Here is a 13,413-nt window from a genome sequence, read left to right as displayed (position 1 = left end):
TCACACCCACCATAAATCAGTCTGTTCTTATTCCCAGGGTGTCAAATACCAAGGTGTGTGAGCTTTGTCAAGGCACCCTTGATCGCCGGTATGCGACGCACCAGGCTTGCCATTAACTACAATGTAAACCCATCTGTGTCAATATTAAATATACAGTGAAAGTGCTGTGGTGACATAGTTCAAAGAGCGAAAGAGACACAGGGCTGGTGGGAGAGGAGGTGGATGGGTCCAACAAACACAGGGCTTTCATCCAGGAGACCGCTGTTTGTCTCCCGTGCGCTAAGTTTCACTTTCACTTTACAGTCAGCTGTTTGTTCGTGTCCTGTGTTCGCAATGTCAAGTCACATTTTCACTGTACAAACATCGTAGTTTTAAGCCCAACCATGTTTTCATAAACATAACTATAATGGTTTTGTTGCCCAAAGTGTTTTTGTTTAATTCACAACATTAAGCATGTATTTACTGCGACTGAAAAGTAACGCCAAAGGGTTGTTAAGCACGTGTTGATTGCGCTAAGGGCGGTTTATTCACGGTTGTTACGTTACGTTAATATTTTAAGATAAACCTTGATCTTTTTTCTAACCATCACCAAGTAGTTTTGTTGCTTAAACCTAACAAATCATTTCACAACGTTAACCATGTGTCATTGTGCATTTCTACAAGCGTGATACGAGGACGATAAACATATTCAAAAAACTTATTTTTTGGTTCAGATACGTCAACATTCAACGTATCTTGTGGTTTGCAGAAACGTACAATGTCAACGTTTTTTCTAGCGACTGGGTTGCTTTTTCTGTGTCCGTAGTTATTAATGTAAATAACTTTTAGGGGAATATTTCTTACCAAAGGAAAAAGTTTTTAAATATTAACTGTTACTCATGTCATTTATAGCACCCAAACACGTGGTTAAAACAAAACAAAAAATGCAACAAAACGTGGTTAGGATTAGTACAAACATCATAGTTTGGCTTAAAATAACTACATTCGTTAAGTTATTTAATTTACGGACGTTAAATAAAATAAATAAATGTTGACTTTTGGTTTCACACTGGACACGAATGGCGGCCTCTTGGGAGAAAGTCCTGTTTTTGTTTGACCCATCCATTCACCCGGACCACTTCTCTATGCGGACTTCCGCGGACTATGGTCAGAAATGTATTTGTGATACGTCAAAATCAAACGTAATCTGAGAGAAAATAAGTTTCCCTTGAAACGTAATTGACAATGCAGTTTTGTTGTACAGGAGCATAATTTTTAGGAGACCAGGCTGTCTTTACTTATATTTCAGTGCACTAAAAAAACATTTCAGTTAAGGAGGTATTGCTAATGGATGGGTTTAACTACTGTAGATATAAGCATATTATAGTGCGTCTCTGTTTCAGATCCCTCTGTGTTTTCTGTGACTGAGTGAATTCTGATGTAACACAGAGATCCTGAGCTCAAAATGTTAAAATAACACCTCCCGTCTGTGTTCTGTATGTATTTGAGTGCTGAGTGAATGATGTGGGAAACGTCGTCCATGCTGTCAGTTCATGTTTGTGTTTCCATTTGGGAAGTGAAATCACATGAGGGGTCTCCCCCCCTCCGCTCACGCTGTGGGAGGCAGCGACCGGATGATCAGTCAGCTGACTGAGGGGATTTATAGGAGGGTTAAATCTGCAAGTTGTAAAGGTTCATTAGGAGAAAGGCTTCAGAGACGACCAGCAGCCATGATGATGATGATAGGACACTCAGGTATCTACTGTATAACATCACACCAAGATGCTCTATGGAGCAAAGAGAGCGTCCAAAAACATATATTATAAACTAACGCTGGGAATGCAGGATGGAGATGAACACATAGAGATGAACAAAGACAGTCTGGCAGAGGAACAGGGAAAACAAGGAAGTATATAAACCAGGTGGCAAAACCAGGGGCAGGTGTGTAATTGAGGGCAAGTGTGGTCAAATCATAACATGGCAAACTGCAGCCCAACAGGCAACAACAGCTGTCAGTGTGTCAGCCTGCTGACTTGACTCTGACTTGCCCCAAACTGCATGTGATTATCATAAAGTGGGCATGTCTGTAAAGGGGAGACTCGTGGGTACCCATAGAAACACTTTTTATTCACATATCTTGAGGTCAGAGGTCAAGGGACCCCTTTGAAAATGGCCATGCAAGTTTTTCCTCGCCAAAATGTAACGCAGGTTTGGAACGTTATTTGACCTCCTTTGCGACAAGTTAGTATGAATGGTACCAATAGATTCATATGATAACAGTATCTTCACTCTAGCTTTAAAAGTGAGCCCACTACAACCTAAAAATCACATATTATGTTAATGCATTAAAGAAATTAGTGGCGTTAAAACGGCTTTGCGTTAAGGCTTTATTATCGCGTTAACTTTGACAGCCCTAAATAAAATACCTATGTTACAGATTTTCATGGTGTCACAGTGAATTGCTACTTGTGGTCCCCTTCACCTCCACCCAGTCTTTACCATTTCACATTTACTACTGCTAGAGCCCAGTTATTAGTTATCTGAGTGTTTCGTTGGGAAAATAGAGAGTTGCAAGTATCGTTTGGTTGGATATCGTTCTTTTTCAAGGCCTGGTTTTATGGGGTCTGAAGCCATACATGCAGATATAAATGTGTCTATGCTTAATTCTTGTTGAGCATGAGGTCTTGAATGTCTTTAGTTTGGAAGAAAATCCTTTCAAATCAACATTTAGATCTGATTAATACCTTTGGGCCGTAGACCTGAGAGCTCAGGGAGTCTTGGATGTTACTCTATATAATCTAAAATGCAGTGAATTCTTCTGTATTGTAGTTTCTGTGTTTTGAGGTGAAGACTTTATGTAACCCTGCTGTATTTCACCTCTTTTCTTCTCCCTCTCCGGCTGTACATTTGCCTAAAATGCAGCTCATGTGTGAACGCCGTCTAGGATGCAAACGGCTCGCTGCTATTGCACATTTGCCTGCTGCAGGCCGAGGCGTCGCTGGGAAAACAGGACGCATTGTTCACCACTGCCTGCTTCTTATTTCCCTCTCACTTCCTCTCCCTCTCTTTCTCTCTTTCCATCAGCTGACGTTGGCGAGGGAGGCAGGCCATGTCATGATGTCGAGAAGCCCGACATCAGAGAGACGAGTGGAGATGGGCCTCGGCCACGTCGAGCCGAGAGCAGCGATGCAGACTGTGAGTAAGAGATGATGCTGCTGACTCACTGCTGGCCAGACATCAACTTTATCACACATCAGCTAGATGCTGAATTAATCGTCTCTGCATCATTTTGACGTTACACAATGTTTCTTTACTTCTGGGACTGTCTGTTACTAGGCCTGTAAATGATTTTCAATAAAAAAATAAACACGTTTTTACTTTTTTGTTTTTATCACTAAATACACAACTCATACAAAGATTTGTTTTGCTTCTCAAACACAAAAAACAGAGAGCAGCTGAGATCTACTGTTTGTTTTAAAGGTCAATAGACTGAGCAAATGGACAGACTGTGAGTTAATGTCACAATATACTGTGACATGTTTACAGATAAAATGACTGAAAATGACCAAAACAAAAATAAGCTAATAAAGTCATTCTGTCCATAATTGAGCCTTAAAAATCTTCTTTTTTTTTTTTTTAAATAAGTGGAAAAACAGCCTTTCAACCTGTTTCCAAATGAAATCAACTTGTTTCTCTCTGGACATGAGTGTCTGTGTCTTGATATAGAAAATAATTAAGTAGGTTGCTATGATAAAATCATGAAAAATTTAACTTTTTAAAAACATACCTGTGAAGGTTTCTGGACAATATTTGTCATTGTTTTGTTTTGTTAATTGATTTCCAATAATATATATATAAAGGCATTTGCATTAAACAAGCATATTTTCCCACTCCCATGTTTATACGAGTATTAAATACTTGACAAATCTCCCTTTAAGGTACATTTTGAACAGATACAAAATGTGTGATTAATTTGTGATTACACGATAACTATGGACAATCATGCGATCAATCGCGATTAAATAATTTAATCGATTGACAGCCTTATTAATAACATACCATATACATCTTCATTCAGTAATTATAGATTGAGAGAATAATAAAATAATTGTGGTGATAAACAAACGAGAATAAAAGCCTCAGTCACACTACGATAACAGGCCTAAATAAGATATTGATATAGATGTAATTTAGCCTTTAGCCTAAATGGTTGTGGAAGATTGTGTAAGAATGTGAAATTTATATATGTTTGGAAAATTTGATTGTTATTAGTGTAACACAAATATGATGTTGTATATAGTATGTATGTGATAAATGTAATGCACTTGATTTCGGACCCCAGGAAGACTAGCTGGTGCCATTGGTATCAGCTAATGGGGATCCTTTTTGAATAAATAAATAAAATGTAATTTCAACTGAGGAGAACAAACCAACAAATTAATATCTTGATCACTTGTTGGAAGATAAAAAGCAGCATGTTTTGGCGATTTTGTGTGTCCTATTGTATGCAAAGAAAATTGGATTTGGTTTCATGTTTAGTGTGTTGCTGGTTCCAGTTTGTCATCAGTGTACAGTCAGCTCTGAATGGAGGGATGGGGATTTACACTCTGCTTGGCAACAACAGCTGAATTCTGTGATTGGCTGCTGGCCCTGTGACGTCACAGATGCCTGGCCTGGAATGCAACAGAGGGATTGAATGCAGCCATGCAGCAGCCCACACTGAGCCTGCAGGCTATAAACAGCTTCAAAAACACTTGTTGCTTTCATTCTGCACAGAGTTGCTTTTGATTTACAACCAAAAAATAACATTTTCACATACTGCGTTTAATGTATTATTTTTGTCATGTGCGGAGCACATGGAGAGCAAGTGAAAATGTAAAAAATAAAATAAAAAATATGATAACTTTGTCTTCCAAGATTAAGTGTGTGGTTTACAGCACTTGTTGAAGTCCTAAAGGAGTGTGTGTGTGTGTGTGTGTGTGTGTGTGCAGGCTGTCAGCTGAACTCCCTGCTCAGGGTTTTGGTATTTATAAAACCTCTTTGGTTCCCTGTGGGCAGAGAGGAGGAGAGGACAGGAAGAGCTCTCACTCTGCCTCCAATTCCAGGGATCCAATTTGGATCACAAAGCAGATAATAAAGCATGTCAAGATTATTTCGACCAAATTACAATAAAAAGGATACAATAGGTGCCATTTTATACAAGACAACTTCATGATAAAGGGTATGATTTTGCTTGTTTCTTTTTTTAATTTAATTAATTTTAATTATTTGAAATCTATGAATCAGCCTATCGTAATAACATATTAAAGCTGGCTAACACCATCGTCTCTGACCCCAACCATGTTTTGAACGGTGAATATCAATTGTTACAATCAAATCGGAGATACAGGGTTCCACGATTTAATAAGGTTAGACTGAAGCACTCTTTTGTGCACCAGTTAATCCTAAAACTAAATATGGAGCCTAATCCCAGATCAAATGTACGTTGAAGGGCCCTGAATATCGTCTTCTGTGATTGTAATGTTTAAATGTACGTGTCCTTGTTTCTTGTCTTTGTCCTTTTTGTGATGTTGCGTATTATCGTATTATCGTAAAGTTGGGTTGGATCGAACCACTAACACAACCACTCAGATAATTAAAAAGTGGGTATTCTGTTTGTTTATATTTGGTTTCACAGCTACAAATTGCAAATTCATTTTAATGTATATAAATATGGTACTGGAAGGCTACAGACAGGGGGTAATAATCATCTTGAAATAATGAGCTGTTCCTCCCAGTCTGTTGACATGGAGTGAATATAACATAAATACCAGAACCCAGAAAAACATATCAAATACAATGGGTTAAAACCTATAGTGTTTTTTGGTTTGGGATTTCCTATTGATACCTTATTGATTTTAGTTGTGTCTGTGGTATTGTATTGTACAGATTTAATCCCTTTTATGTTGACACATTAGCCCAACATACTGGAAAAGATGTGTAGTATTTAATATCATGCAGATAGCGTAGCATAGCAACTGTTAGCTTTCACTGTCTGATGTGAGATGTAGCTGCTGCAGGACAAGAAGTCCTTGCAACCACTAATCTTTTAAAGGTACAATTGATAACATTGATAACATTCACCTATACTAGATGTCTCATTCTCCCTCCCCCATTCAATTACATTTACTTCACAACAAGTCATTGCCAGCCACTTACCGTCAATCTCAACCATTTATCCATTTTTTCCCCACACTGACAACCCAGAGATACGACATGATACCAACGTTGTTTTACTATTGGCTCACAAGCCTTGTTAGAAGTGGGAACCAAACGTCAGATATCTTCCACAGAGATAAACAAAACATTCATTTTGGACCCGCCACAAATTCTAAAATGATTAATTCACAATCAATATTTGTCTACATTAAAATGCTATTAATAATAACATTGATTCTGGTTGCTTTGCTAAATTACGTTAAAAGGTTATTAAGGACATATTCTGTTAATTAAATTGTTGTTATTCTTCTCAAGCTACATACAATATATACATACTGTATATCTATATACATAGACTAAGCTACTGGAGTTACCCTGCACTATACTCATTTTTAATAGTCTCTTCTGCACTATATTCACTTTTTTAATAGTCGTGTATCACAGCTGTTACCCTGCACTATATTCAGTTTTAACCGTTTTTCTTCATCTCCTTGTATTTTTATATCTGGTATATTTTTTTGTACTTTGTACTACTAACTTTTTTACTGCCTTTTTACTAACATGTGTTGCACTATGGAACTGTGATGCTGGAAACTTGAATTTCCCTCGGGATCAATAAAGTTACTATCTATCTATCTATCTATCTATCTATCTATCTATCTACATACAACTCACAGTGATTGGATGAATAAATCACTGTCACTAAAAAAACTACATTTGAAAGCAATTTTTGTTGTTGTTGTTTTTATTATCTTAATTGAACATTTGAATTAAAGTTTATTGTTGTTTCTTATTTTGCAGAAATTATTGGTGCAGAATCAGAATCAGAATCGTGTTTATTGCCAGGTGTAAGAGGTATACACTAGGAATTTGCTTTGGTTTTGTTGGTGCAAATAAGCAGTATAATAACAAAAGAATAGATAAAAACGTTAGAACAAAATAAGAATAAAACAATTGAAATTCTACCAATATACAATATAAGCTATAAACAAAATTAAAAATATAGCAGTCTAATTTTCTGTCAGAACATTTGAATTACAATATGCTGAAAGGTTATTATGGAATTTTTGCCCAATGATGCCAAAAATATACTGCCTACTGCCACTTTAAATTAAAGTACTTCTTCCACCACTGGCTAAAATGACAGCAAGCGTACGTGCATATGTCATGTTGTGCACACAAAGTGAAAACCTCTTCTCGCACACAGAGTGAAGCCTCTTCTCAGACACAGACGATCTTTGGCTGTAAAGCTCTCCAGATAAAGATAGAAGAGAGAACCAGTGAGCGCATGCGCCCGAGGGGTCGTCGAAGAATCCAGTAAATAGAACGCCTCAGAGCGAGCACGAGCTGACGAGAGTGTCGGCGCTGACGTCACGGCAGAGAGAGAGAGAGAGAGCTGAATTGTTAAGCGCGAGCTTCACAGACGGGAGGCGCGCGCCGAGTCAACGGACACACAACTAAAACGATATGAACTCCAGCTGGTGTTGAGACGCTGAAAGGAGGGAGAATACGAGAATAAACGTGTTTTTATTACATATTCTTGTTTTGTTCTTCCTTCCAGCGACGTGAACACACACACGGACATTTAGGAGTGATTTTGGAGTCGTTTTTTTGGGCTACAAACATGTCGTCCGCGGCGGTTGCTGCCTCCAGAAGGCAGAGCTGCTATCTGTGCGACCTGCCCCGCATGCCCTGGGCCATGATCTGGGATTTTACCGAGCCCGTGTGCCGCGGATGTGTCAACTACGAGGGCGCGGACCGGATTGAGTTCGTTATCGAGACGGCGAGGCAGCTGAAGAGAGCTCACGGCTTTCAGGTGCAGGATGGCCGCTCTCCAGGCCCGGGGAAACCCCACCACCACCAGCACCAGCACCAACACCACCAACACCAGCACCACCAGCAGCACGCCGGGAAGGAGATCAACCACTCGGCGGTTGATCCAACGTCCCGTCAACCGCCGCAGCCGTTGGACCGTTACCCGCTGTCTGAACGGCCGCCTCGGCTTGGAGCGGAGTACCAGGGTGGTGGAGGTGGAGGCAGCAGCAGGCAGGCGAACGGCCTCCCTCTGCTGCCGAACGGATTTCCTAAACCAGACGAGCCTCCAGAGTTAAACCGACAGAGCCCAACAAACCCCCGCAGGACTAGCACGGTTCCTCCCAACCTGGTGCCTCTGGTGGTGAACGGAACCGCCATTCACCCGCTGAACGGACGCCCGACGACGGCTCTTCATATGGGTCTGCCCGGGGTGCTGGCCGCGCCTGGTGGCCCCGGAGGAGAGCAGCAGCACGGTGGAGCCAACAAACGCCCGGAAGAGCTGAAAGACAAACACCACCAGCAGCAGCAGCGGCCGGACAGCATGTCGGACAGCAGCAGCAGCATGTCGGACAGCCACAAGGAGTGGATAGGAGGCAAAGGCAAAACAGTCAGAGACCTGATGGCGCTGCACACTTTCGACAGCAGGTTTAAGAAGGAGCACGCCGCCATGCAGAGGGTGATGGGATATGACACGAGTGCCACTTCCTCAAAAACAGGTACAGGACTATATTTACGATGCGATACAACTTTATTGTCAGGTTTGCACTGAAATTCATTTTGCATCCAGCTCAGTTTGAGAAAAAGTACACATACAATAGACATCCTGTTACTATAAACAGAAAGACAGACAAGTAAAACCCATCAGACAAAAAACATCACCATTATTCATACATAACCCATTACATCTTTACCATCTGTCCTCTGGATTTACATGTCTTTAGCAGCACATTAAAGGTGAGAGGGTGATGGGATACTATACTAGTGCCACTTCCTCAAAAACAGGTACAGGACTTTATATTTCTGTTCTTTATTAATAATAAATAACGATACGATACAACTTTATTGTTAGTTTGCACTGAAATTCATTTTGCATCCATAGGCAGCTCAGTTTGAGGAAAAAGTACACATACAATAGACATACTGTTACCATAGACAGAGAGACAAGTACAGGTGCACAAGGTTGGGTTTGTATTTAATAGGAGAAACACTCTTTATAATGATGGCTAACTTACAGTAACCAAAGATTGAATGGCATTTTCTTCTTTCACTCACCTGAAGCTAACAACCACAAGTCCCACTTCAGAGAAGATGTCTTTCAGCTGCTCCTCTGTGGCTTCATATGGGATGTTCCCCACTAAAATAATAATAAGACATGAGAAACGTTAATACGATACGGTACAACTATATTGTCAATTTGCACTGAAATTAATTTTGCATCCATAGGCAGCTCAGTTTGAGGGAAAAGTACACACACAATAGACATACTGTTACCATAGACAGACAGACAAGCAAGACCAATCAGACAAAAAAACAAAACACATCACCATTATTAATACATAACCCATTACCATATGTCCTCTGGATTTACATGTCTTTAGCAGCACATTCATTATTATTTAGCAACAAGATGGACTGATGGACAAAAGCCTTCTTTAGTCTGATGCAGGTTAAATGTAGGGACTCTGAATCGCCTCTTGGAGTTGCAGAAGTTGATATTTTCCCCATTTAAAACATGCAAGGGATCAGAAGAGATGCTGTTGGCAACTCTGAGCATGCTCTTGTTGTGAGTTGCTTGAAAGGAGGCTGCCACAGGTTGGCCAATGATCTTCGCGCAGATTTAGATTTGGCTATAAAGTTTAGTTTTAAGTTTTACAGAGAGACTACTGAGCCAGGCTGTGCTGCAGTACAACAGGACACTCTGAATCACTGAATATGAAAAATAGAAAAATGATCTGGCTACTGGCTCCAAATGATCTGTTGATATTTCTGTTCTTTGATCAACTGGAATTATGGGATATTGATGAACCATCTTGAAGAGGAATGTGATCCCCTTTTTAGCTGGTAGTTATTTTTTTGACAGCTATAATCTAACAGCTGTTGGGTCTTTTGTGAATCTAGCAATACCATGCTAACATTAAACGCAACTATCCCTTAAAGAAACAAGCTATTCAATTGATTCTACTGGAGAAACGCTGATGAAGGCTCTATTCTTAAAATCACTGATGAGGAATATCTTGCCACTTGTGGTGAGTCAAATAGAGTGACTCTTGGGTTTCCTCTCAGTTTATGATGATTTCCTATGTTGGTTTATGTCTTTGTCAACCTAAGAAGCCTATATTTATCCATCCATCCATTATCTGTAACCGCTTATTTCTTTATTTTTCCCCCCAACAGTGGAACATTTAGTATTGGGCAGGCGCCATGAAAACAGGAACTAAACCAGAACTTGTGTGTCAGCACATTTTACACATACGGGATTGGATTGGTGTGCTGACGTGCCTTTTAAACATGACATGCTTTGGTTAATGCCACGCTGCTGAAGCTGACTGAGCAAATGGACAGACTGTGAGATAATGTCACAATATACTGTGACATGTTTACAGATAAAAGGTTTTGCAATACTGCCACACAATTCAAAACAACTCAAAACCAAACCAAAACTAAAATAAGCTAATAAAGTCATTCTGTCCCTAAGTGGAAAAACAGCCTTTCAACCTGTTTTCCAAATGAAATCCACTTGTTTCTCTCTGGACACGAGTGTCTGTGTCTTGATATAGAAAATAATTAAGTAGGTTGCTATGATAAAATCATGAAAAATTTAACTTTTTAAAAAAATAATAGAAAAACTAATTTGCATATAAAAAGGTTTAAAAAGCTGCACTGCACTGACTTTTTTGAGAATTATCTGGAGCCGGAAGCTGAAGTGGACCCGCTCACCTCGCCTCTGTGCGGGCGGAGGTTTTGGCAAAAGAACAGCAGCGACATAAACAAAGCGTTATTCACTTGTGTTGAGAAATGTCCTGTGTTTCATTATTCACAGAGCAGCAGCAGCATGCTGGAGTGTTTGTGTGTGTGTAGTGTGGTTTGTGTTAACCCTCCCTCTTCCTCTTCCTCTCTCTCTCTGCCACAGACAGGGGGAAGCACCCACGGAGCATGAAGAGGAAGGCCTCCCCAGAGCCAGACGGTGAGGGCAGCGCCCCCAAGATGAATGGCGGTGAGGGCCAGCCGTGGCTCCCCTCGCCATCTGAGGTCCTGAAGATGCCCCCGGTCGCCCTGCCAGGCTTCTCGGCCGCTCCCCCATCCACCATCTCCCCCCACTCCCGCACCACACCCCCCGAGGCCGCCACGGCGCAGAACGGCCAGTCCCCCATGGCGGCGCTCATCCTCGCCACGGATAACGCAGGCAGCACGGGCTCACCGAAGGACGCCAACCAGGTACACTCCACCACGGCGGGCGCACGGCGGAACAGCGGCAGCCCCCTGTCGCCGTCCTCGGCCTCGCAGAGGAGGCTGGCCCAGAGGGAGGGGCCTGTCACCAACACCTCTGCTCCACACGTGCCCGGGGGCATGGACCCCCACGCACCGCCACTGCAGAGCATCCCAGACTCTTCTGTGCCGCCTGGCAGCGTGCCGCTGTGCTGCACTCTGTGCCACGAGCGGCTGGAGGACACTCACTTCGTCCAGTGCCCGTCGGTGGCCTCACACAAGTTCTGCTTCCCCTGCTCCCGGGAGAGCATCAAGCAGCAGGGCGCCACCGGCGAGGTGTACTGCCCCAGCGGCGAGCGGTGCCCGCTGGTCGGCTCCAACGTGCCCTGGGCCTTCATGCAGGGGGAAATAGCCACCATTTTGGCCGGGGACATAAAGGTAAAAAAGGAGAGGGACCCTTGAAATGTTCACCAGCTGTTTTTCTTGAACTCCTTTCCTTTTGTAATCCGACTACGGCAACAACAGCAGGACATAAAGTAACACACTCACCCCCCAGATATAAATCATCCAGCGAGCCCCAGAGAGACTGACGGACATGTACATAGTGGACACAAGGGAAGTGTATACTTCGTAAACATGGCTGTATAATTTTTTTGATTCTTCTTTTTCAATACATTGTGTTTCTATATTTTTTTGAAGATAAAAGGTATGTACTCTTCATAACAGGCTCTTCCCCCATCACACTTGTTTCTTTTCAATCTGTTGGTGTACTTTAGGTCTGGAGACAGTCCTGTCAAACATAGAATGTGACTAATCTGAGCACTTGGCAAAAAAAAATAATAAAAAAAAAAACAAAGAAAAAATGCTTCTAGCTGTACATGTATGCACTTGTTTTAAAAAAACTTGCCAAATACAGTTTCAGACCTTGTAATAATACCTCTAGTGTCTCTGTGGTTTGCTTATTTTCCATAATCAGCGAGCCAGGAGTTGGTTGGAGAGTCATGGCTTGATTGTGATTCAGCCATGATGCAATACCTTCCAACAGGAACAAACCGGCTTCCAGGGAAGAGTGGGTGGAAGAAAAGTCGAGGAGAGATAGAGGGGTGAGGAGGAGGAGGAGGAGGAGGAGGAGGAGGGGTGGGGGGTTGAAGGCCGGGGTAGAAGTGTGTTGCATAAATGTTTTGTACAGTAAATCACACGTAGGCGGGCCGAGGTCGCTCGCTGCCGAGCCTCGTGTCCTGCCAGTGTTGAGAGATAACGAGGGCCTAAAAATAGTCTGCCGTGGAAATGCTATGCGCGTGTCTTCAGAGTGACGCCCAGAGAGGCGTTTGTTGATGCGTCCGTGGTGTCAAAAATGACTTCACATGCCATCACAATATGTTTCTCCAATGTTGACATGTTTGGATCTAGATTTTCTTTTCCCTCATGTTGCTGACTAACACTCCCCTCGTGGCACACGATCAACCTGACATCTCGTCAGCCTCTCCTTTTTTTACTTTTAAGAACAAACCCTGGCAGCAGATCAGTGCTGTTGTTGACGGATCCCACGCCCTGATTCCAGTGAAAGCATACAGGAGACGTGAGGTCATGAGCAGCGGTCCGTTGGGACTGTAACGACGGGAGCCGAGCGAGCGGCTCGTCACCGGTTTTTCCACATAACTCGCTCTGTCACGCTGTCGGGATGACAGAGGCGCCTCTGGGCTCTGTTTTGGCCCCCGAGGGAACGAATCCAAACACAGCAAAGCTGCTTCATCTGACAAAATGGCTCCTGTCAGAGGGGATTTGGATGATGAGGGCTTAAATATTGTTTATTCTGTCATTTTTCTCGCTCCCATCAAAACGGCACACACTTATTTCTGCTTTGTTTCTTCAGTTATCTTTAAGTTCATATTCTGTGATTCGGTCACTTGTGGATATTCTGTTTGTGTCACGTTCGGCTGGTTTTGACTTCGGGAAGAAAAATAACACGGAGTACTGAGGGGCCCCTGCCTCAGA

General features: G+C 42.2%; 1 protein-coding gene across 1 annotated transcript; it reads left to right on the top strand.

The window, feature by feature from the left end:
- Window positions 1–7,465: 7,465 nt before the first annotated feature.
- LOC141764575 (interferon regulatory factor 2-binding protein 2-B-like) lies at window positions 7,466–12,354 on the top strand. The gene is made up of 2 exons (XM_074629883.1): window positions 7,466–8,708; window positions 11,123–12,354. Exons 1-2 carry the CDS (start codon window positions 7,802–7,804, stop codon window positions 11,878–11,880), a joined length of 1,665 nt encoding a protein of 554 aa, XP_074485984.1. The 5' UTR covers window positions 7,466–7,801; the 3' UTR covers window positions 11,881–12,354.
- Window positions 12,355–13,413: the final 1,059 nt, after the last annotated feature.

Source organism: Sebastes fasciatus, chromosome 3 (genome assembly GCF_043250625.1).
Source record: "Sebastes fasciatus isolate fSebFas1 chromosome 3, fSebFas1.pri, whole genome shotgun sequence".
NCBI classification, from domain to species: Eukaryota; Metazoa; Chordata; class Actinopteri; order Perciformes; family Sebastidae; genus Sebastes; species Sebastes fasciatus.
This window is presented reverse-complemented; position numbering and strand designations above follow the sequence as displayed.